Here is a 24,348-nt window from a genome sequence, read left to right as displayed (position 1 = left end):
GGAAATCCTAACTAGTACAAGAAAGCAAGAAAAATTAATAAAAGACATGCAGATTGGAAAGGAGGAAATTAAACTCTTTTTCACAAATGATATTTTCTATATAGAAATCCCCAAAGATTCTATAAAAAAACAAACAGGTTTAATGAGGTTGTATAATACAGGGCCAGTATACAAAAATATAATTCTTTCCTATATAACAGCAACTGACCGTTGGGATTTGAAATTAAGAAAACAATGCCATTTACAATAAAACCAAAAACTAAGTACTTAGGTTAAGTACTTACATATATATATATGCATAATCTGTATGATAAAAGACATGAAACAACTAAATAATTGGGAAGAAATTCCATGATCATAGATTAGAAGACTCAGTATTGTTAAGGTGTGAATTCTCAATATGATCTCTAGATTCAATGAAATCACACTCAAAATACTAAAAAGCTTTTTTTGTAGATATCAACAAACTGATTATGAAGTGAATGTAGACAGGCAAACATACTGGAATAGCTAATACGATTTTGTAAAGAAAAAAACCATAGTCAAAGGACTCAAATCACCTAATTTCAGGACTTACTGTAAAGCTACAGTAATCAAGACAATGTGGTGTAGGGAAAAGATCAGTGGCATATAGATCAGTGGAACAAAATAAAGAGCCTAGAAATAGACTCATAAAAATATAGTCAGCTGATTTTTGACAGAAGTAAAAGGTCAATTCAATCCAGAAAGGATCATTTTTTTTCCAATAACTGGTGCTAGAACAATTAGATATCCAATATACAACAAAACAAAACAAAACCTTGATGCCTTCTTCATATTTTGTGTAAAAATTAACTCACAGTTGGTGCAGCCACCTTGGAAAGCAGTATGGAGGTTCCTCAAAAAACTAAAAATAGAAATGCCATATGACCCAATAATTCTACTTCTAGGAATTTACCAAAGAAAACAAAAATCCCTGATTTGAAAAGATATTTGCACCCCTACATTTATTGCTGCATTATTTACAATAGCCAAGCTATAGAAGCAACCAAAGCATCCATCAATAGCTGAATGGATAAAGAAGATGTGGTACATATACACAATGGGATATTACTCAACCATAAAGAAGAAAGAAATCCCGATAATTGGAACAACATGGATGGACCAGAGGGTATTCTGCTCACTGAAATAAGCCAGGTGGAGAAAGACAAATACCATATGATTTCACTTATTTGTGGAATCTAAAAACAAAATGAACAAAATAGCAGTAGACTCAGAGACACTGAGAAGTGACTGGAGGTTACCATGGGGGAGGGTTTGGGGTATGTAAGAGGTATAAAAAGGCACAAAATCTCAATCATAATACAGGCTGGTCACAAGGATGGAAGTAGAGCACAGAGAATATAGTCAATGATTCTGTGACATCTTCCTATGTTGTTAACAGATAGTAACTGCACTAGTTGGGGTGAGGATTTAATAACGTGAGTAATGTGAACAACTGCATTGTATACTTGAAACTAATATAAAATTATATATCAACTAAACTTCAATTAAAAAGCAAAGTAAAAAAAATTAACTCAAAGGTGATCATAGGCCTAAATATAAAATGCAAACAGGAGAAATTGTTTACCTTAGGTTAAGCAAAAAGTTCTTAGATACAACTTCAAAAGCAAAATCCATAAAGGAAAAAATGATAAATAGAATGGTATCAAAATTCAAAGTTTTTTCTCTGTGACATACATTGTTGAAAGAATAAAATGAAGAGGCATGGAGTTGGAAAATCTACTTGCAAACCACATATCTGAGAAAACAGTTGTATGAAAAATATATAAAGACCTCTTAAAATTTAACAAAAAGGAAACAACCCAATTTTTGAAAGCGTGGAAAAATCTGAAGAGACAGTTCACCAAAGAAGATATAAGTATGGCAAATAAACATATGGAAAGATGCTCAACATCATTTTCATTAAGCAAATGCAAATTAAAGCCACAATGAGGTACCATTACACACACATCTATCAGAATGACTAAAATCCAAAAAAGCTGACAATACTAAATGCTAGCAAGGATGCAGAGCAGCAGAAACTGCTATTCATTGCTGGCGATAATGCAAAAAATGGCACAGCCGCTCGAAGACATTTTGGCAGTTTCTTATAAAGTTAGACATGGACTTGTCAGCCATTGCCCTCCTAGGTATTTACCCAACTGATTTGTAACTCTGTCCACAGCAAAAACCCACACATGAAACACAGCTTTATTTCTAATCATCAAAAATGGAAAGTGACAAAGATATCCTTTGATAAGGTTAATTAATATATAAACTGTAGTACATCCATACAATGGAATATTATTCAGCAATAAAAAGGGATCTATTAATTCAGACAACACATGAATCTTAAATGTAGTGGCAATGGCTCTTCATTTGAAAAAAACTCCATAGAACCTTACAGCAAAAAGTGAACATGTATACACATTTTAAAAAATTCAACCAGAAAGTAAGTTACTAGGATGAAATTCAGCCTGTGACAAATCTGACTAGTACAAACATGTAACATAATCCATTGAAGGGAATGGTGAAGGTGGTGGCATAAATAACATTGGAAAGAATGTTTTGACTGGAAACCTTAAGGCTATAAACAAGGAACTATATAAACACTACACTCTAATTGGTAAAGTTGTTTGTTACATGGGTACAGATTTACAATTCTGGAACTGCTATATATGTGTACTGGGAGTGAATATATAAGAGCATAGCAGATGGTGGGAGCTAGGGTAACAAATAAGCATAGAGGGAATGCTAGAATGAATCATGTGGTACTGGATTACAGTTGGAGACATCATTATGAACTCATGTTTAGCTTAATACAGATACAGATGGATACATGGGGAAATAATTATATAAATGTTTTACACATGGATTAGCATATTTCCTAGCCCTGTCCACTGAGAAGGCCTAGAAGCAATGACACCCAGTAGCAATGAGCATACTCAGTGACCAGATCTTGGTTTCTGAAACTACTCTGCAATCAAAGGAACCAAGGACTCCTGAGAGAAATGGATGATTCTAGGGCTGGGTCAGGGAAAATACTAGATGAGCCAGGAGAATCTTGAAGTGCTAGAAAGTAAGGAAGTCCCCCATATCCCCCTCCCCAAAAAAGGATGAGACAATGTTAAAGAGTTTCCAGTGGCCAAAGCTGGAACAATTTGAGCAAGAAACTGAATAACATAGTATCGGCTTATAACCTAAAGTACAAAATAAATATCCATGAGTCCATGCTGATATAAATAAATGATTTAACAAATGAATAAATGGAGAGAATGAGACAAATCTTCCAAATTCCAAATACTTTATGTGATATCCCCCCAACCCCCACTATAGAGGTGGGTCTTAACTCCGTAGTTCTGAGGAAAGCATCAGACAAACCCAAATTGGGGAACATTCTAACAAAAATGCCTGGCCAGTACCTCTCAAAACAGTCAAGGTCATCAAAAACAAGGAAAGTCACAGCCCAGAGGATCCTGGGACTGAAAGTAATGTGGGTCCTGGATGGGATCCTGGAACAGAAAAAGGGCATTATGGAAAATTAATAAAATTCAAATAAAAGTATGGGATTTGATCAATAAATAATGCATCAATATTTGTTAGTTGTGACTAATGTAAATTATAATGTAAGATATTAATAGGGGAAACTGGATGAGGGCCATATGGGAACTCATTGTATTTGCAACTCTTCTGTAGATCTAAAGCCATTCTAAAAATTTAAACAAGTTTATTAAGACAGGGAATTGGAGAAGATAATGGAAACTTCAAGCTGTAAGTTTCACAATAAAGAGTAATATAAATGAGATGGGGTGGTAATGAGAGGGGTACATAGAGTGAAGGGCAATACTGTTTTAAGATGGGAGATGTTACAACATGTTCACTGATAAGAATGATGGAATAAGGAGGGAAAATTTGATGTTGCAAAAGAGGGGGATGGAGCAATTTCAGAAATGTAGTACCTGGCTAGGAGAAAAGAGGATCTAATTCATTAATGGAAGTGTTGGCCTTTGTTAAGAGCACAGATATTTCAACCATAGTAACAGGAAAGAAGGTAGAACATATGGGTACAGATGTGGGTAAGTGGGTGGATGTGGAGCATGAACTTATGGAGATTTCTCTTCTAATTGCTTCCATATTCTCTTTGAAGGAATAAACTGTCATCAGTTGGGAGTGGGAAGGCAGAGGTGTTGGCAGTTTGAGGACACAAGGTGACAGTGTGAAATATTCTTGGAGAGAGTGATTTTACTAAGAAATTATGCAAGAATTGTTTGGCAGTGTTGAATACTCATTTGAGATTTTTGATGATTTTAAAATGAAAGTAGCTAATGCAGTTTGAAAAATTTTCTCTGGCAATGTTCATCTACTTGGCTGCAGGGACAGAGGAGGTGGAGACTTGAGTTTGTGAGGGTTGAGGCTTTGCCAAAAAAATATGGCAGAGGGAGAGAGCAATCTGAATGAGCATTGGTGGTACTTAATCATTTTTATCACTTCAAGGTCATGATTCTCAATATTTTTAGGTTATGGATCCCAAAGAAATTCTGTTGAAAACTATGGATCCTCTGTGTTGAAAAATGCAGGGTTACTCACACTCACACACACACACACAACTGATCCTAGGTCACGAACTCCAACTTTAGGTGACCACCAAATAAATAGCCCAATTCCACAGTATCAGCAGTTGTTATATCCGAGACTTCCAACTAACTTCAGAAATCTGTATTTTTAAGCATTCAATTGGTATATATATGCCTTGAAAGCACAGATGCTTTTATAAAGCATGAATGTCATACAAAATGACTCCATGTAAACCAACTGCTAACTCATAACTAGATTATACAGGTACATGGAGATGATGCGATGCTGGTCCACTCTGCTCCTCTCCTATAAACCCAAGGATGGGAAACACTTTCCTGTTTCTATACATGTCTCATGATTTTTTCGTTGAAAACCTGGGCATTTTAGATAGTTTGGAAATTGATATCTGACTTCCCCAGGGAGATTGTTGCTGTATATATATCCCCACTGTTCTTTCCCAAAGTTCAGCAATTTTTCTTGAACAAATGCTTCTTAATTTGTTGTATGCCTTTGATCAATTTCCAGAGTCCTAAAATGATTGTTTTTGATAATTTTATTCAGTTTTATCATTCAGTTGATAATTTTATTCAGTTACTGACTCCTGGAGTAAGTTTGTGGAAATCTGTCTCCCCTTCAATATGTAGCCACTGATGTTGCTGCTAAGGTTCTATTTTTACTTTTTGTTTTTAACTGTGGATTCCTAAGTATCACATTGGAATCAGCATGGCTCAGTGGTTTTCAACTGGGGGAAATTTTGCCCCCCAGGCGACATTTGGCAATGTCTGGAGGAGGATGCTTCTGGCATCATGTGTGTGTCAAGTAGGGATGCTCCTAAGCACCATAAAATGCACATGACTTGCAACAAAAAATTTATCTCACCCTAATTGTCCATAGTGCCAAGGTTGAGAAACCTTGGATTAGCTTAGTGGCCAGCCAACAGTTGGTCAGAGGTTATGCTTAAAAACCACAAGCCAGTAAGGCTTCCACACTTTGCCAATGGATCTATGTTTGGATTGGTGGACACATTTGATTTTAAGCTGTTTATAAGTCTGCCCAGGTTTTTACTTTGTGCCATTATTCATACGTCTTCTTTGTGCCTCCACAAGACCCCACATTCTTCCAGAACATGGAGATAACTAGTGCCTTTTCCAGTCCTGAGTATACACACAGCTCTGCGTGTGTGCACAGCCTTACCAAACACCAAGGTCTGGTCTGTTAGATTTCTGGCTGGTCTAGTCTGTTGCTTTACCCCAACTCGTATGCCTTCCCTGATTGTTTTCAATGCCCAGAGACATGGAGTTTTTTGCACTGTGATGCAAATTGACTTAGTCCCCTTCAGCAGCAAAGCTGATGCTTTTCTTGATAGAACTACTATTGATAGGGCTGGTGCAGGAGATGGGGGGAGGTAGGAAGCATGAGCACCCCAAGCTAAAACACACATATCCCCACTGTTCTTTCCCAACGTTCAGCAATTTTTCTTGAACAAATGCTTCTTAATTTGTTGTATGCCTTTGATCAATTTCCAGAGTCCTAAAATGATTGTTTTTGATAATTTTATTCAGTTTTATCATTGTTATTGAGGGAGAGGATTTGCCAAACTCTTTATTCTGCCTTTCTAGAATTCTCACCTTCAGAAATTCCCAAGGCTGCACTTTGAGAGACAACAGTGTAGTGGGCTTTGGGGTTGGACAACTTGAGTTCATGTCCTAGCTCCATCACCTCATGATTATATGATCTTGCAAAGTTATTTAACATCTCTAAGCTTTAGTTTCCTTGACTTTAAAGTGAGAATAATAACAGGCAAAGTCAATGTGAAGAGTACAGGTATGTTGCATTTTTTTAAAACTATTCCTTAGTATCTTATCATGTAGATATACCACAGTTTATTCAGCTATTTCTCTACTTCCCCCACTGATAGACATTTAGTCTTATTTTCTAACCTTTTTCTATTATATACAACACTATTATGAATATATTTATGTGCACCTCCACATGTGTGACAGTTTCTATAAAGTAAATACTGAGAGATGAATTTCTAGGTCAAGTAATAAATACACGTTTAAAAAAACTTCCTCACTGCCATCCAGTGTGGCTTCACAAATTTTTTATATTCATTCCCACTACCAATGTTTGAGAGTATGCATTTACCCACATCTTGTGAAACACTTGCTTTAATCAAACTTTAAAAATTTCATTCTGATGGATTAAGAATGGTATCTTAATATACATTTCTCTGATTAATAGTAAGGTTGGTAGGGTGGGAGGGTTCATGTGTTTACTGATCATTTCTGGATATCTTCACTCATTTTTCTGTTGAGTTTTTATCTTAATGATCACAGGGATTTATTTTCTGTGTGCTTGGTATTAATCTTTTTATGTTAAAACTGTTTTTTAACTGTTTCTTGTATTTGCAGAACAATGTTTTTATTTTCATTTAGACAAATTTATCTTTTATGCTTTTTGTGTTATATTACAACAGCGTTTCCTACTTCAACATCAACATATAGTCTGTTTTATATTTTAATCTATCAGTAATTTACTGTTTTGAATGGTGTGAATCCCTTGATTTGTTCATATGATTCGCTTGATCTGTTCATCTACTCAGAATGAATACCATACTTTTTAAGTCACTATAGTTTTGTTTTTATATCTGGTAAAACAGTTCCCTCCCAGATGCCTTTCTTCTTTTTAAAAACTGTAACTCTACTAATTCTAAATATGAATTTTGGAATTACCTGCCCAGTTCATGAAAATTTCTACTGGGATTTGGATTGGAAGTACATGAAATTTTGTGTATTGATCTGTGGGAGAATTTTTATCTTTTCATTCATTATTGAATCTGTCCATCTGTGAGCATATTTTTTCATTCAGGTTTCCTTCAAGTCCTTCAGGATAGTTTTATAGATTTCTCTGTAATAGTCTTCCACATTTTTGTTTATACCCAGACACATTATAGCTTTCGTTCCTCTATAAATTTGATCTCATTTTTATTTACTTTTTCTAAATGAGTAACCTAGTGTATAGGAAAGTGTTTGATCTTTTGGTAGCTTCTTATTTTGTTATAACTTCAAACTAATAGAAGTTTCAAGAATAGTACAAGGAACTTTTTTATATCCTCTATCCACCTATGTTTCCTTTTTATATACTTGAATGGTTTCATTTTCCAGATTTAGAACTCTGATCTACTTTGAGTTTATGTTGGAGACCTGGTGACAATATGAGGTATGAACCCAATTTTATCTTTTTCCAAATGGCTATCTAGTCCCAACACCGTTTATTTTAAAAATTCATATTTTCCCCAGTGATTATAGCTGCCAGTTTATTACATACCATATTACTATATGCATTCAGGTATATTTTTGGGCTTTTTATACTTTTATTGTTTTATCTGCCTATTCCTATGCCAACATCACACTTTTAGTCATTGAAGTGTTATATCTAGTGTCTCCTTGTTTCTTGGTGGAAGACTTTTTGAAGAAAGTTTTCTGGCTAATGTTTTTTTTAAGTTTTCCTAAATAAATATATCATATATTATATATTATATTTATTATAAAAGAAATAATATACTAAATACTAAAAAGTAATTGATCTTTTCCCTAGAATTGCAGTATGCTAACACCATGATGCGCTTTGATTATGTTTGGCTTCGAGACCACTGCCGCTCAGCATCTTGCTACAACTCTAAGACTCACCAGCGCAGCCTGGACACTGCCAGTGTGGATTTGTGTATCAAGCCAAGGACCATTCGTCTGGATGAGACCACACTCTTTTTCACTTGTGAGTGGACAGGAGATTTGGTCTTCTTTGGGGCACTCTTCTAAAGAACAATTTGCAAAAGAATGGTTTGCCCCTTTCCAAAATAGGATATTCTTTAGTTACTTCTCCTTTTTCCTCTGTTTAGAAGCATGTATTTTTTGAGCCTTTTATTTTTCTCTTTAAATAAAATTGCTGTAGTTATTGGTTTACAGGCTCCTCAAGAGCTTCCCAGGTATGATCTGAAACCTGCACTGACACTCAGAGGTTGGGGAGAGACCAAAGAAAGAGGCGAGCCACTCCAGATTGGTAGGTGGCATGTTTAATAAACAAGGGAACTTACATGGCTTGTCTTGGATGGCCATAAGAGCAACAGATCTCCACAACCACCAGCCAAACCTTAAAAGTTTATACAGAAGCCTTAGCTCGATTTAGTCATGTATATTTCACAAATGGTCTTAATTTTACATCACTATCTCAAGGCTGTTTCCTTTGGTCAGCCTCTGGGAGTGGGGAGGGCGGGCAGAACCCATGTTCCAAGGATATGTGAAGTTGGGGAGGAGCCTCTGAGTGCTGAGGCTCAGCTCACAGGTCATCTTTTTGGTGACCTCTTCAAACAGTAATCCACAGCTAACATCATACTTTTTTAAATTATTTTTTCAGCTTTATGGAGATGTATTTCACATATAACATTGTGTAAGTTTAAGGTATACAGTGTGATTACTTGATATCTGTATACATTGTGAAATTGTTACCAAAATAAGCTCAGTTAACACATCCATCAGGAAAGAGCATAGGAAAACATCTTCTGGACCTAGAACTAAATCCTGACTTGGACTAGGACTGGACTCTCAAAACTCAACATAGAACAACAAACAATCCAATCAGAAAATCAATAAAAGACACACACAGACATTTCGCTGAATAGGATATGCAAATGGAAAATAAACACATGTAAATATACTTAGTATCATTAGCCATTAGAGAAATGAAGGTTAATATCACAATGAAATTTCACTGTATACCTAGCAGAATGACTAAAATAACAAATAATGACAACATGAAATGCTATAAAAGGTAGAGTAGTTCTACCAATTGTGCATTGCTGGTGGGAATGTAGAATGGTACAGCAACTCTGGAAAACAGATTGTCAGTTTCTGAAAAAACTATACAACCCAGCAATTGCATTTCTGGGCATTTATCCCAGAGCAATGAAGACTTATATTCACATAAGAACCTATACATATATGTTCACAGTAGCCTTATTTCCAGCCAAGACCTGGAAATTACCCAAATGACCTTAAAAGGGTAAATGGTTAAACAAACTATCCATATAATGGAACACTACTCAGCAATAAAAAAGAATGAACTATTGACACACACAATTTGGTAAAACCTCAAAGGAATTATGCTGAAGGAAAAAAGTAAATCTGCATGATTCCATTTATGTAACATTCATAAAATAACATGGTTATAAAAATAGAGAAGAGATTAGAAGTTGCCAAGAGTTATAGATAAGAGGAGGAGTGGGTGTGGCTATAAAGAGGTAATATGAGGGAATCTTGTGCTGATAGCACAATTGAGTATATTGACTGTACTAGTGGTTACACAAAGGTGCACATGTAATAACACTGCATAGAGCTACACACACACAAATGAGTATATGTATAACTAGTGAAATCTGAATAAGCTCTATGGATTTTGCCAATGCCACTTTCTTGTTTCTGACATTGTATTGTGGTTGTGCTTGCACCTTTCCCTGAGCCTTTCCCAAAGTTAGCATCTTGCACCACCACAGTGCAATATGCATTTCTCTGCAACTTCCTGTGAATCTATAATTATTTCAAAAGAAAAATTATTTGCAACAAAAGTATTTAGCATCAATACATTTGACTCCAATTTCTCTAAAAAAAAAAGGCCAAATAAATTTCTATCAAAAAATAATTGCCTTCACAGAATACTTTCAAAATATAGGACAAAGACTAAAAAACATAAATACTAGTGCTAATGTCATTTTCTAAGAAAAGCACTAGTATTTCAATAGAAAAATGTGAAGAAGTAAACAGACAGATCATTAAAGCATGAGTCAGCAAACATTCGGACCAGATAGTAAAGATTTGTGGGCTTTGTTGGCTATAGAGTCTCTGTCACAACCATTCAACTATTCAGTTCTTCAGTAGTAGGGTGAAAGCAGCCATAGACAAAATCTAACCAAATGGGTATACATAATACCAAAGCAGGTATTACAAAAACAAGTCCCACACAGGTTTGGCCTATGGGCTATAGTTTGGTAACCTGTGCATTAAAAAAAAATAGATGTCTAAAAAATGTTTGTACTAGCTTTATTATTAAGATAATAAATTAAAATTTACTTATTAAATATATTTTACTTATTAAATTAGAAGAGTATATTTTAAAATAAGAATACTCAGTTTTGATGGACATGCATATGTTGTTGGAGGGAATGAAAATTGGTAGACTTTCTATAAGGTAATTTGGTTATGTTAATCAAGACATTTTTTGGAGAGAAAAAAGATGGCAGACTAGGAAGGCCAGGTGGAAACCTCTTCCCACAAACACACCAAGGAAGCAACTGCAGCAAATACAACTAACCCTGAAAATGACCTGAAGACTGCAGAACAGACCATCTACACCTGGTAAAGAGAAGACAACACAGAAAAGGGTAAAGTGGCAGAGCTGTGATCAAGCAGGATCCAAGCCCCTCCAAGTCCTTGCCCACAGATGGAAGGGAGAGGATAGGTACTCAGGAACTCTGCACACCTGGCCCTGGAGATCTGCTCTGGGAGCATGAGCCAACATTGCCTTAGGCTTCGGTGATTAGCAGGGCTAGACACCAGGGAGAGTTGGAACACTCTGGAAGGTTGAGACTTCAGCCACTTGTGGAAGATAGGCATGCTGTACTGGTTTGTTGAGACCCAAAGCAGAGGCAGCAGTTTGAAAGATTTGCCAGTAGTGGGATGGGTACCAGAGGGGCAAGGGTTGGACAAAGCTCTCAGAAGAAAGGGCAGGTAGACGATACCTCCCCAACCCTCCCTTGGCCCAACAGGTTGGAAACTCTCAGGAGCACCAGACACTCCATCCCCTTCACTGGCAATACAGCCCCACAGCTCCTTCCTGCACACACTGCCAGCCAACCCACTCAGCCCAGAAGCAGCATCAGACTTTTCTGCCTGGCATACAGAAGGAGACTCTCTCAGCTCCACTTCAGCCCAACTTGGGAGGCGCCTGCAGCAGCCAGCTCTGGGAGTTCCTTTCTCCCTGCAAATGGCCAAGCCCAGTGCTGTGTGCTTGGGCACAGCCTGGGGGAACCCAAATGACTCACTGCTGCAGCACCCTGCCCTGCCCTACAGCTGTGCAACTGCCACACCTAACCCCACTAACCCTCCAGCCCTGCCATCACACAGGGCCAGCAGAGGGTAGCCCTGCCCACAATTATCTCAGCAGAAACCACTGCTCTGAACACAAAGGGCCAGCTGAGACAAACTGACAACTGCAGAAGACAGACTACTTCCAGCAGACAGAAGGGTGGCCCTGCCCATTAGCCACCAGCTAATTAGCTCCACAGCAAAGGAGAACCAGGCACTGGAGAGCAAACAGTCTTGAGCTTCTGGGCACCATAGAACACCTTATTCATAAAGTCACTACTCTCTAGACCAGGAAACAACAGATCCATCTAATACAAAGGAAGAAACACAGAAACCCTGACAAAATGAGGAGGCAGAAAAATATGTTCCAAACAAAACTATAGGATAAGACACCAGAAAGAGGGCTAGATGAAACATAGATCAGCAATGTTGATAAAGATTTCAAGGTAACAGTCATAAATATAATCACTGATCTTCAGAAAATTATTGATCTCAGGGAGGACTTCAACAAAGAGATACAAGAGCTGAAGAAGAGCCATTAAGAGCTGAAGAATACAGCAACTGAAAAGAAATATACGATGGAGGGAATGAATAAGAGATTTCTGCAAGTAGAGGAGACAATCAATGAGAGGGAAATCAGAGAACAGGCATACAATGAAGGTGAGGAACAGAGAGAAAAAAGAATTCCTAGGAATGAAAGGATGAGAGAGCTGTGTGACCAATCCAAACAAAACAATATTTGGATAATAGGGGTACCAGAAGGAGAAGAGGGAGACAAAGGGATAGAAAGTCTCTTTGAGGAAATAATTGTTGAAAACTTCCCCAATCTGGGGAAGGAAATAGACATTGAGGTCATGGAAGCACAGAGAGCCCCTAACAAAAGGAACCCCAGGAAGACAACAAGACATATAATAATTAAAATGCAAAGATTGAGGATAAGGAAAGAGTATTGAAAACAACCAAAGAGAGAAAAAAATTACTTACAAGGGAAACCCCATCAGGCTAACATCAGAGTTCTCAGCAGAAACCTACAGGCCAGAAGGGAGTGGCAAGAAATATTTGATGTACTGGAACAGAAGGGCCTTCAACCAAGAATCCTCTACCCAGCAAGATTATCATTCAGATTTGAAGCAGAGATTTAACATTTCCCAGAAAAATGAAGGCTCAAGAAGTTTATAACCACTAAACCAGCATTACAGGACATGTTAAAGGGACTGCTGTAGATGGAAATATTCCTAAGGCTAAATAGCTTTCACCAGTGAAAATAAACCAACAGTAAATGTAGTAGACTAAGTACTTGCCAAGCAAATGTGAAATTAAAACAAAATTAATAAAACCAACTATCCATAAAATCAGTCAAGGGATATGCTAAAAGTGCAGATTATGACATCTAATACATAAAATGTGGAGGAAGAAGAAGAAGAGAAGTACTTTTATATTGTGTTTGAAATACAGCAATCATCAACTTAGTATAGACTGTTGCATAGTCAGGAAGCTATCCTTGAACCTTATGGTAACAACAAACCTAAAGCCTATAATACACAAAAATTTGAAAAAGAAATCCAATTAAAACACTAAAATAAATACCAAATAACAAGAGAACAGTCTAAGAGAGGAAGAAAGAAACAGAGAGGAGCTATAAAAACAACCAAAAAAACAATTAATAAAGTGGTAATAAGTACATACCTATCAATAATTACCTTAAATACAAATGGACTAAATGCACCAATAAAAACACACAGAGTGACAGAATGGATAAAGAAAAAAGACCCATCTATTTGCTGCATACAGTAGACTAATTTCAGACCCAAAGACACACAGACTAAAAGTGAAGGGATGAAAAAAGATATTTCATGCAAATAATAGGGAGAAAAAAAGCAGGAGTAGCTGCACTTATATCAGACAAAATAGATTTCAAAACTGCAGCAAGAGACAAGGGCAATACATAATGGTAAAGAGGTCAGTCCAACAAGAAGATATAACCATTATAAGTATCTATGCACCCAGTATAGGAGCACCTACATATGTAAAACAATTGCAAACAGAATTAAAGAAAGAAATTGATTGCAACACATTCATGTTAGGAGACTTCAACACACCACTCACATCAACAGACTGATCAACCAGACAGAAAGTAAGTAAGGGACAGAGGCACTGAACAATACATTAGGTCAGATGGACCTAACAGACATCTACAGAACTCTACACCCAAAAGCAGCATGATACACATTCTTCTCAAGTGCACATGGAACATTTTGCAGAATAGATCACATACTAAGCCACAAAAAGAGTTTCAGTAAATTCAAAAAGATTGAAATTGTGCCAACCAGCTCCTCAGACCACAATGGTATGAAACTAGAAATAAATTAGACAAAGTAAACAAAAAAGCCTGCAAACACATGGAGGCTAACCAACATGCTTCTAAATAATCAAAGGATCAATAAACAAATAAAAACAGAAATAAAGCAATACATGGAGACAAATGAAAATAGACACACAACAGCCCAAAATCTGTGGGAGGCAGCAAAGGCAGTTCCAAGAGGAAAGTCCATAGCAATACAGGCCTACCTCAAGAAACAAGAACAGTCCCAAATAAACAGTATGAACTCACAATTAAAGAAACTAGAAGAAGAAAAACAAATGAAGCCCAAAGTTATTAGAAGGAGGGACATAATAAAGGTCAGAGCAGAAATAAATAAAATAGAGAAAAATCAAACAATAGAGAAACAGTGAAACCAACATCTGGTTCTTTGAGAAGATAAACAAAATAGACAACCCCTTAGCCAGACTCATCAAGAAAAAAAGAAGGTGTACACAAATAAACAAAAGCAGAAATGAAGGAATAGTCACAACAGATACCACAGAAATACAATGAATTATTAAAGAATACTATGAAAAATTATATGCCAATAAGTTGGACAACCTTGAAGAAATGGACAGAATCCTAGAAAAATACAACCTTTCAAGATTGACCCAGGTAGAAACAGAAAATCTGAACAGACCAATTGTCAACAATGAAATTGAATCCATAATTGAAAAACTCCCAACAAACAAAAGTCCAGGACTAGATGGCTTCACAGCTGCCTACCAAACATTTAAAGAAGAGCTAATACCCATCCTTTTTAAAGTTTTCCAAAAAGTAGAAAAGGAGGGAACACTTCCAAACTCATTCTATGAGGCCGGCTTCACTCTAATACCAAAACCAGACAAAGACACCACAAAAAAAAAGAAAATTATACATCAATATCCCTGATGAACTTAAATTCAAAAATTCTCAACAAAATAGTAGTGAACCAAATTCAAAAATACATCAAAAGGATCATCCTTCACAACCAAGTGGTATTTATTTATTTCAGGGATGCAAGGATGGTATAATATTCATAAATAAATCAATATCATATGCCACATTAACAAAAAGGATACAAACTATCTATTGAGACAATAGATGCTGTAAAAGCATTTGCCAAAAATCAACATCCATTCATAATAAAAATCTTCAACAAAAGCAGTATAGAGGGAAATACCTCACCAGAATAAAGGCCATATATGATGAACCCACAGCTAACATCATACTGAATGGCAGAAAGCCAAAAGGTTTTCCACTAAGATCAGGAACAAGACAAGGATGCCCACTCTCACCACTTTTATTCAATATAGCGCTGGATGTCCTGGCCATAGCAATCCGAAAATATAGAGATAAAAGGCATCCAAATTGGTAAGGAAGAAGTTAAACTGTCACTATTTGCAGACAACATGATATTACACATAAAAAACCCTAAAGACTCCACCAAAAATCTACTAGAACTAATAACTGTATTCAGTAAACTTGCAGGATACAAAATTAATACAGAGTAATCTGTTGTAGTCCTATATACTAACAACAAACTAGCAGAAAGAGAAATCAGGAAAACAATTCCATATACAATTACATCAAAAAGAATAAAATACCCAGGAATAAACCTAACCAAGAAGGTGAAAGACCTATACTCTGAAAACTAGAAGACACTCATGAGAGAAATTAAAGACACAAATAAATGGAAATCTATCCCGTGCTCATGGATAGGAAGAAGTAATACTATCAAAATGGTCATCCTTCCCAAAGCAGTGTACAGATTCAATGCAATTCCAATCAAAATACCAACAGCATTCTTCAATGAACTAGAGAAAATAGTTCTAAAATTCATACAGAACCACAAAAGACCCAGAATAGCCAAAGCAATCCTGAGAAGGAAGAATAAAGCAGGGGGGATCTCACTTCCCAACTTCAAGCTCTACTACAAAGCCACAGTAATCCAGACAATTTGGTACTGGCACAAGAATAGACCCATAGACCAGGGGAACAGAATAGAGAGTCTAGATATAAACTCAAGCATATACAGTCAATTAATATATGATAAAGGAGCCATGGACATACAATGGGGAAATGACAGCCCTTCAACAGCTGGTTTTGGCAAAACTGGACAGCTACATGCAAGAGAATGAAACTGAACTACTGTCTAACTCCATACACAAAAGAAAACTTGAAATAGATCAAAGTCCTTTTATGGTTCATAAGTCATGAAACCATAAAACTCTTGGAAGGAAACATAGGCAAAGATCTCTTGAACATAAGTATGAGCAATTTTTTCCTGGACACATCTCTTCAGGCAAGGGAAACAAAATAAAAAATGAACAAGTGGGACAACATCAAACCAAAAAGCTTATGTACAGCAAAGGACACAATCAGCAGAATGAAAAGGCCACCTACAGTATGGGAGAATGTATTCATAAATGATTTATCCAATAAAAGGTTAAAACATCCAAAGTATATAAAGAAGTCTTATGCCTCAACACACAAAAAAAACACAAATAACCCAATTAAAAAATGGGTGGAGGACCTGAACAGACATTTATCCAAAGAAGAAATACAGATGGCCAACAGGCATATGAAAAGATGTTTCATATTGCCAATTATCATGAAAATGCAAATCAAAACCACAATGAGATACCATCTCACTCCAGTAGAATGGCCACTGTCCAAAAGACAAGAAACAACAAATGCTGATGAGGATTTGGAGAACAGGATGTCCTCCTACACTGTTGGTGGGAATGTAAATTGGTACAACCGCTGCGGAAAGCAGTATGGAGGTTCCTCAAAAAACTAAAAGTAGAAATAGCATTTGACCCAGAAATTCCACTTCTAGAAATTGACCCAAAGAAAACAAAAATCCCTGATTTGAAAAGATATATGCACCCCTATGTTTATTGGTGCATTATTTACAATAGCCAAGATATGGAAGCAACCAAAGTGTACATCAGTAGATGAATGGATAAAGAAGAGGTGGTACATGTATGCAATGAATTATTATTCAGTCATTAAAAAAAAGAAATCCTGCCATTTGCAGCAACATGGATAGATCTAGGGGGTATTATTCCCAGTGAAAAAAGCCAGGTGGTAGAAGACCTAGTGTACAAAGCATGACCATTTGAAGTCTTTGTCAAAATGAAACAAAACAAACCAATAAAAGAAAAATACCCAAGAGGCCTAGGTAGCTAATTGATTTGTACCAAGTTAATAAAACAACCAGACAAATCAGTGAAAATTTTTACTAATTCAATTAAATAACATTTTCAGTTAGTAAAATTTCACTAATTTCAATAAGCTGATTGTCTCAACTGACTGGTGGTTTAAATCAACAGATGAATCGGTATAATGATAGCTTCATAAAGCAGCAGTACAATAATCAGGAGATAAATCATAGAACTCTGTATTAATTACATAAAGAATGCTAATTTGTAGGTGCTGTTTGATCATCTCATCATGCAAAAAGACTATGATATTAATTCTGTCTTCCAGAATGCTTCATAATTATTACTACATACTTGATATTGGGAATCAATATATCCTATATCCCACTGTGATAAATATGTCCTTCATATTGTACATAAGTCTTTCTTGAGTTTTAAGTGGAAGCAGTAGCCTCTTAATTTGTATCGTACCTATCTGAGCCCATCTTTCATGTGGTAGTCAGAATAATCTTGTTATAAACATGAACTGGAACATATTCCTCCCCTTATCAGAATGTTTAATGTCCCATCATCCTAAAGATAAGGTCAAAAGGGTCTAAGTGGCTGAAAAGGCTGAGTTGTTCAGATAGCTGCCTCTGCCCCGCTTTAGTAAAACCACTTACCTTTTTGTTTTCAAAGTTTTTCCCTTACATGACTTCCATTTCTGTAAGTGTTCCAGTCTTCTCACGTAAGGAAATGAGGACATTCAAATTCCATCTACTTATGTCAACCTGCTTACCTATTCTCCCATCTTTGAGTTCTTCACCATACTGAGTTTAAGAGAAAACTTTCCTGACCCTGTAACTAGGACAAATCTTGCTATATGTTAGCATATTAACCTATATTGTTCTTTTGGCAAGAGTTATCACATTTTTAATGACTTGTCAATCTTTCCAACTTGTTTTAAGACCCGTGATCGCAGGGCGCTATGTGTTCTCTTCATGCAATCCATAGGATATATAACATCTATGAGTAGATATGCAATTCATAGTTATAGATGGAATTGCTCAAGGAAGTTACATACTGATTAAAAAAAGAAAAGCAAGTAAAGAAGCTTAGTAATTTATTTGGTCACCAGAATACTTCGTATTTAATATTTCTATTTGTGACAGAGTCATTTGATTCCAAGCTGTTACATTCACACATTGGGGAAACAGTTTCACACCTCAGGAAGCAGTGACAATTTTTCCTTGGTGGTATGCAAACAAACCAATTCATTCATTTGCAAGTGAACTCATTCATTAATTCATTCATCCAGTTAACATTTATTGATCACTAAATGCCAGAAGCTGGAGGCTTAGGCATACATTATTGAATATTGAGTCTTGCTTTTGAATAACTCACTGTGGAGTAAAAGAGATGAACCACTAGCAGATAATTACAGATAATTACTGTATGATTTTATAATTTCTCTAATTAAAGCAAGTATAGGAGCTATGGGATCTCTTTAGTTTTCCATCAGTTGTTTTAGCTTTATGTAGACACAGCCTTATGGCCTATTTTTTGTTCACACTTTATTGACAGAATGAGTAAACAATCATAAGAAAATGAAGAAAGATATGTTGAGCTAAAAACACAGAAGTGGATTTACTTGCTTCATACTGACTTCATCAAACTCACATCTTGCTTAACAACTGTCCTCACCATCTGATTTTCTTCCTCTCATTGAATATTAGGAACACTATTCCTCACTTTATTATCTACCCAATCTCACACTGAGTGTTTTTTTTCTGACACTAGCAGCTCATCAGGGACCTGTTCATCTTGCATCCTGGTTTCATGAAACAATGCACAGCCTCTATCTATATATTTTCCTAAAAATAAAAAAAGGAATGTAATTAAAATACGTTAACATTATTTTAAGTGGAAATTTCAGATGATTTTGACATGGTATCACCTCAGGAAATGTGTTTCCTGAGGTAGCCTGTCACATTGGTTGATTTACTGACAGAATGTTTTATGTGATGAGTTTTTGTGATGTTACCCCAACCTAACATCTTAGCTGCCTTTCTGCCTACATCTAAACATTGAAGTAACATCTTCATTGAGTCGTTCACAATAATACCTGGATATTCTCTTTGAGAATTACTGCTAATTTAGAACCCATTAGTATGTACACATAATTTACATTGTTCAGTTAAATGTGCAATAGCTTGCATGAATCTACAGTGAATCATCTGCCATCCAGTACCGGTTATCCAGCTGTGTTTGCTCTTGCCCATGTTATGCAAAAGTCTGCTTGGTTTTGCTTCACTCATGTAATTGTATGTCAACAACAGATTGTGAATGCTGTTACTCTATCATTTACTTCCTCTTCCAGGTTATTTATATATATCATATTATCATGTGTATGTGTATGTATGTGTGTTTATGTGTGTTTGCAAAAATGAGAGTACTGAAATAATGAGAGTACCTGAATAAGGATAAGATAAGATATTTAGGTGTTCATAGGAGGGTATTTTTGTACTAGAGAAAAAAAAACTTAAAATTTTACCTAATTTGCATTGCATAAATAAGACAGCATTATTTATTTTCTGAGACTTTTATGTTGAATTTATTAATCTTCTTTATTCAATCTCTTTTCATTCTTTCATATTTTATTCATGAAACAAATATTTACTGTATACCTAGTATATTTCAGCCACTATGTCAAATGCTAGTGATTAGTGGTGAACAAGAAAATGTGGACCTTGCTTTACCTTCTAATGTAAAAAAACAGACCAAACCCAGAATTGTAAATTGAAATAAGTATATATGAAGCAGTACTTACTCCCTTTTTTATACTTGAATGCTTCATACCATCCCCATTTGTTTTACTCTCCTCCTTTTTAATGCTTGAATGCTTTGTATACAAAGTAAAGTTACCTTTCAGTAAGGCAAAAAAAAAAAAAAAAGCCAGGCGGAGAAAGACAAATACCATATGATTTCACTTATTTATGAAATCTAAAAAACAAAACAAAATGAGCAAAACAGCAGTAGATTCAGACACTGAGTAGTGATGACTGGTGGTTACCATGGGGGAGAGGTTGAGGTGTGTGTGTGTGTGGAGGATAAGGAAGATAAAGGGGCACAAAAATTCCCAATCATAATACAAGTTGGTCACGGGGATAGTAGTACCACATAGAGAATATAGCCAATAATTTTGTAGCGTCTTCCTATGTTGACAGATAGTAAGCACACTGGGGCGGGGAGTAAAGGTTTAATAGTATAAGTAACTGTTGGACCACTGTATGGAATATTTGAAGCCAATATAAGATTGTATATCAATGATATTTCTATCAAAAAATTAAATTGGTAAAAAAAAGACTTTGGCTTTAGTAATTCCACCTTCTGTTTCTATTTCAAGAAAATTATCAGAAATATAGATAAGGATGATAATTATTAAAAGTGAAATTTTTCAAAAATCAAAGTACATGCTCCAAAAGATGAGACTAGCTATGTAAATTTTGGTAGTACATATTCTGCAAATTACAAGACACTTTATGAATATTTAATTTTTAATGATAAATCATTAAAATGTTAAATGACAAAGTACAACCTTTCATGTACATACATATACACACACACATATACCATCTGGTTTTATCTGCATGTAAAAATGATGAGCATAGGTGATTTTTCTATTTCCTCATTTTTCTCTCAAAATTCTTTATACTTTGTTATCAAAGGGTGAGAAGCCAAAGAGAGAAAAAGCAGAGACAGAGGCAGAAAGTTTAAAAAAAAGAGAGATAAAATTCCAGCATAGCCTTTCTCTCCTCTTGCTGTATCCTTTGCTTATCCTGAAGATTTTCTAAAGCGTTTTGCTTCTTTGGCACAGTGGGAAAAGTCACTTGCGAAGTCACTGCATAATGTATCTATGTAATATCATTAGACCAGAGTGCCCTAATTCATTTAGAAGAGGAAGGAACTGCTGGAAGCAAGAGGCCAGAGTTCTAGTTCCAACTGTGGCACTTATTGGCTGTGTGATCTTGAGTGAGTCGCTGACGTTTTCCACCATTAGTAAAATAATTAGACCCTTGTATCTCAAAAAGTTTGTGTAGAGAGGTGAGAATGGGGCAGGGAGATAGAGAGAGGAGTAGCCCAAAAAGTAACTGGGATTTTTGTCATCATTCTTTAACGATTTAGTGAATGCTCTGAAAGGTCCTTTACTATGTAACTATAATTCCATAAACTTATTTACCTGATGGGGAGATTTATTTGTTCATTCATTGACTTATTAAATCATAGTACTCAATTCACAAATACTTCTGTCTTAGAAACATTCTAAGCACTCATTTTAATTTGGCTTCATAAACAATAAAACAATGGGTAATTGGTTGCTAAAAATAAAATTCTTAAGCAGTAAATTATTGGCAGTATTCATAATTACTCTTTGTAATGCCTCTTATTTTTCTCTTAAAAGGGCCAGACGGTCATGTGACTAGATATGATTTGGATTGGCTGGTGAAAAACAGCTATGAAGGGCAGAAACAAAGGATCATCCAGCCTAGAATTTTATGGAATGCTGAAATCTTCCAGCAAGCCCAAGTTCCATCTGTAGATTTCCAGAGCTTCTTAGAAACCAATGAGGGACTAAAGGACTTTCTGCAAAACTTTCTGCTCTATGGGATTGCCTTTGTAGAAAATGTTCCTCCCACTCAAGAACACACAGAGAAGTTGGCAGAAAGGATCAGCTTGATCAGGTAATTCATTAGTTTCCTGTTATCTGCAATTTATTTCCAGAATATGAATACCCTTGTTTTTAATCTAGAATATTTTGTGGCCTGAATAAGGGTATTCTCATTTATAGTGCTGTACTTGAGGCTTGGATTTCTAATCTCTAAAGACACGTATATGTTTATTATGATGAAGACTTCAAAGTTACTGGTATATTTTTCAAGATCCTCAAAGTGAGAGGTACCACTGCATTCTAGAAAAAACACTAACTGAGTAAAGAGAACAGGTAGTAGTGTGAGTTCTACCAACAACCTGCCTTCCCATGTAATCAATAAAAGGATTGAATAAGATGGTGCCAGACTATCATACAGTTTACTTTCTATGATTACTAAGGTTTCGTCAGAGACTGATAGTTAATAATACTGCCTTATACCATATAGCATTTAACCAGCATATTCACACCCATTATTTTCTTTTGGTCATTACAGAAATCCTGATAACTGTGTGTTTTATCCCCTGTTCTACTGATGAAGCAGTTGAGTCTCAGATATGTTAAATGCCTTGCCCAGGATTGCTCTACTAGTAAGCAATTCAGATTCAGATTCCGGTAGGATTCAGAGAGATCAGATTTCCTGATCCTAAATACAGCGTTCTTGCCACTTGCCAGTCTGAATTTCTAGTTAGTATATAGATGGATCTTCTGTAGTATTAAATGAACTTACTTTATTATAATTATTACTTTCCTTTTACTTAACAGCCAGATATACTTCATTGTGTAGTAGATAGTATGCTAGGTCATTTGCCCTATCCCAATAGAGTATAGTCAACATTTGTCAACCATTCAGTCTAAAAGGCAATTTGAGAACTTTCAAGTAAAAGAAGCAATAAATAACCTGAGAATGCTTTAGAGATGATAGTTCCAGTGGAAGAACACTTCCTGTATAGACTTTGAGGGTTCAGAGAATAACATGAACTGAAAGCTAAGGAATTAAAGTGACCTTTAGTCAGATCCTACCCCACCGGGAAAATAACTATAAAATCAGAACCTGTGATGTATATCTCAAGAAGAGATACAACAACAGTGATACACCAACAGTGATACAGCATCTCACTAAATACTTGGTAACATAAGTATCATTTTCTTTTTTTCTTATTTCTCCATGTCCAAAAGATAGATGAGAATTTACATTAATTAATTCTAAAAATAGCTGCATAAAAACATCTTTTTCTATGCAAGGAAGGTGAGCACAGGAAAGAACCTTGAATATGAAAACTATTAAAAGTAGGCACATGAACAGAGTGGGATGATTCCCTAATGTTTCAGACTACATTATACTTCCACAGGTTTCCCCATGACTTCATAGAATATTAATAAGTAACAGAATTGTTAAGACTGGTGGAATGTTCAGCTGCCATCATCACCTTATAGATCTGGAGCCAAAAAAAAATCTATTGTTATTTGTGAATAAGTAAAGAAATGACTAGAAAGTTTTAAAAGATAAGAATGAAAAATTCAAACAGCTAAAAGATCTTCCTGTATTTCATTTGACAGAGAAACTATCTATGGAAGGATGTGGTATTTCACTTCATACTTCTCCAGGGGTGACACTGCATACACCAAGATGGCTCTGGATCGGCACACTGATACTACCTATTTTCAAGAGCCCTGTGGGTAAGTGGATTAGAATTATCCATAGTGGGTCTTTACTTGTGTTGGTCTTGAATAGTTTCTTCAGTCATTTTCCATTCTATTTGAACCAAGATCATATCTGCTGCTGATGATTTGTATGAGTATTTATTTCTCTCTTCCTAGAAACATGAGCATTTTGAAACACCATAGCCCAGCCTTCTTTAGACTTACAGGAATAAAATTTTGGGGAATTATTGAAAATCCACCTTACTATATAAATGGATCTTAATTTTGTTTAAACCACACTTTTTTTCTCAAAGTGATTACAAATAACTTACCAAAAAACTATTGTCTAACCATTAGTTTTGAAATTCATATAGTTTTCTTATATTTAGTTGTTATATTGCAAAGGGGTCAATCTTCCAAACACAGCTACCTTAGGTATTATATTGAAAGGAACTTGAATCCATTTTACAAGAAATTGGAGAGAAGGAATGAATGAAAAATAACCTTACATGGAATCAGAAGCTATTGAGCTTTAACTGAGATATAATTGACATATATAACATTGTGAAAATTCAAGGTGAACAGCCATTATATATAGCAATATGATTATCACGATAGCTAACAGAAAGTAGATCTTAAATGTTCTCACCACAAAAAACAAACGGTAATTATGTGACATGATAAATACCTACTTAACTTTCCTACCATTTGCCTCTTATTTAGAGGTACTTCTGTGGTTGTTATTTTGTTGTTTTATTATTGATCTTGCTTCTG

General features: G+C 35.6%; 1 protein-coding gene across 3 annotated transcripts in view; it reads left to right on the top strand.

Moving 5' to 3' along the window:
* The window catches only part of TMLHE (trimethyllysine hydroxylase, epsilon), a 104,339-nt gene that overhangs the window by 22,506 nt on the left and 57,485 nt on the right, over positions 1 to 24,348 (top strand). For all 3 annotated transcript variants that reach the window (XR_012127477.1, XM_073227856.1, XM_073227857.1), the window contains exons 4-6: positions 8,197 to 8,373; positions 21,685 to 21,964; positions 23,491 to 23,610. Coding sequence is in view for 2 of the 3 variants with exons in the window: in XM_073227856.1 (XP_073083957.1) it covers positions 8,197 to 8,373; positions 21,685 to 21,964; positions 23,491 to 23,610 (577 nt within the window). In the remaining variant the exon portion in view is untranslated. The remainder of the gene's footprint in view (positions 1 to 8,196; positions 8,374 to 21,684; positions 21,965 to 23,490; positions 23,611 to 24,348) is intronic.

The sequence above is a fragment of the Manis javanica genome, chromosome X (assembly GCF_040802235.1).
Source record: "Manis javanica isolate MJ-LG chromosome X, MJ_LKY, whole genome shotgun sequence".
Taxonomy (NCBI): domain Eukaryota; kingdom Metazoa; phylum Chordata; class Mammalia; order Pholidota; family Manidae; genus Manis; species Manis javanica.
Note: the sequence above shows the minus strand (reverse complement) of the source record. Positions and strands in the feature narration are given on the sequence as shown.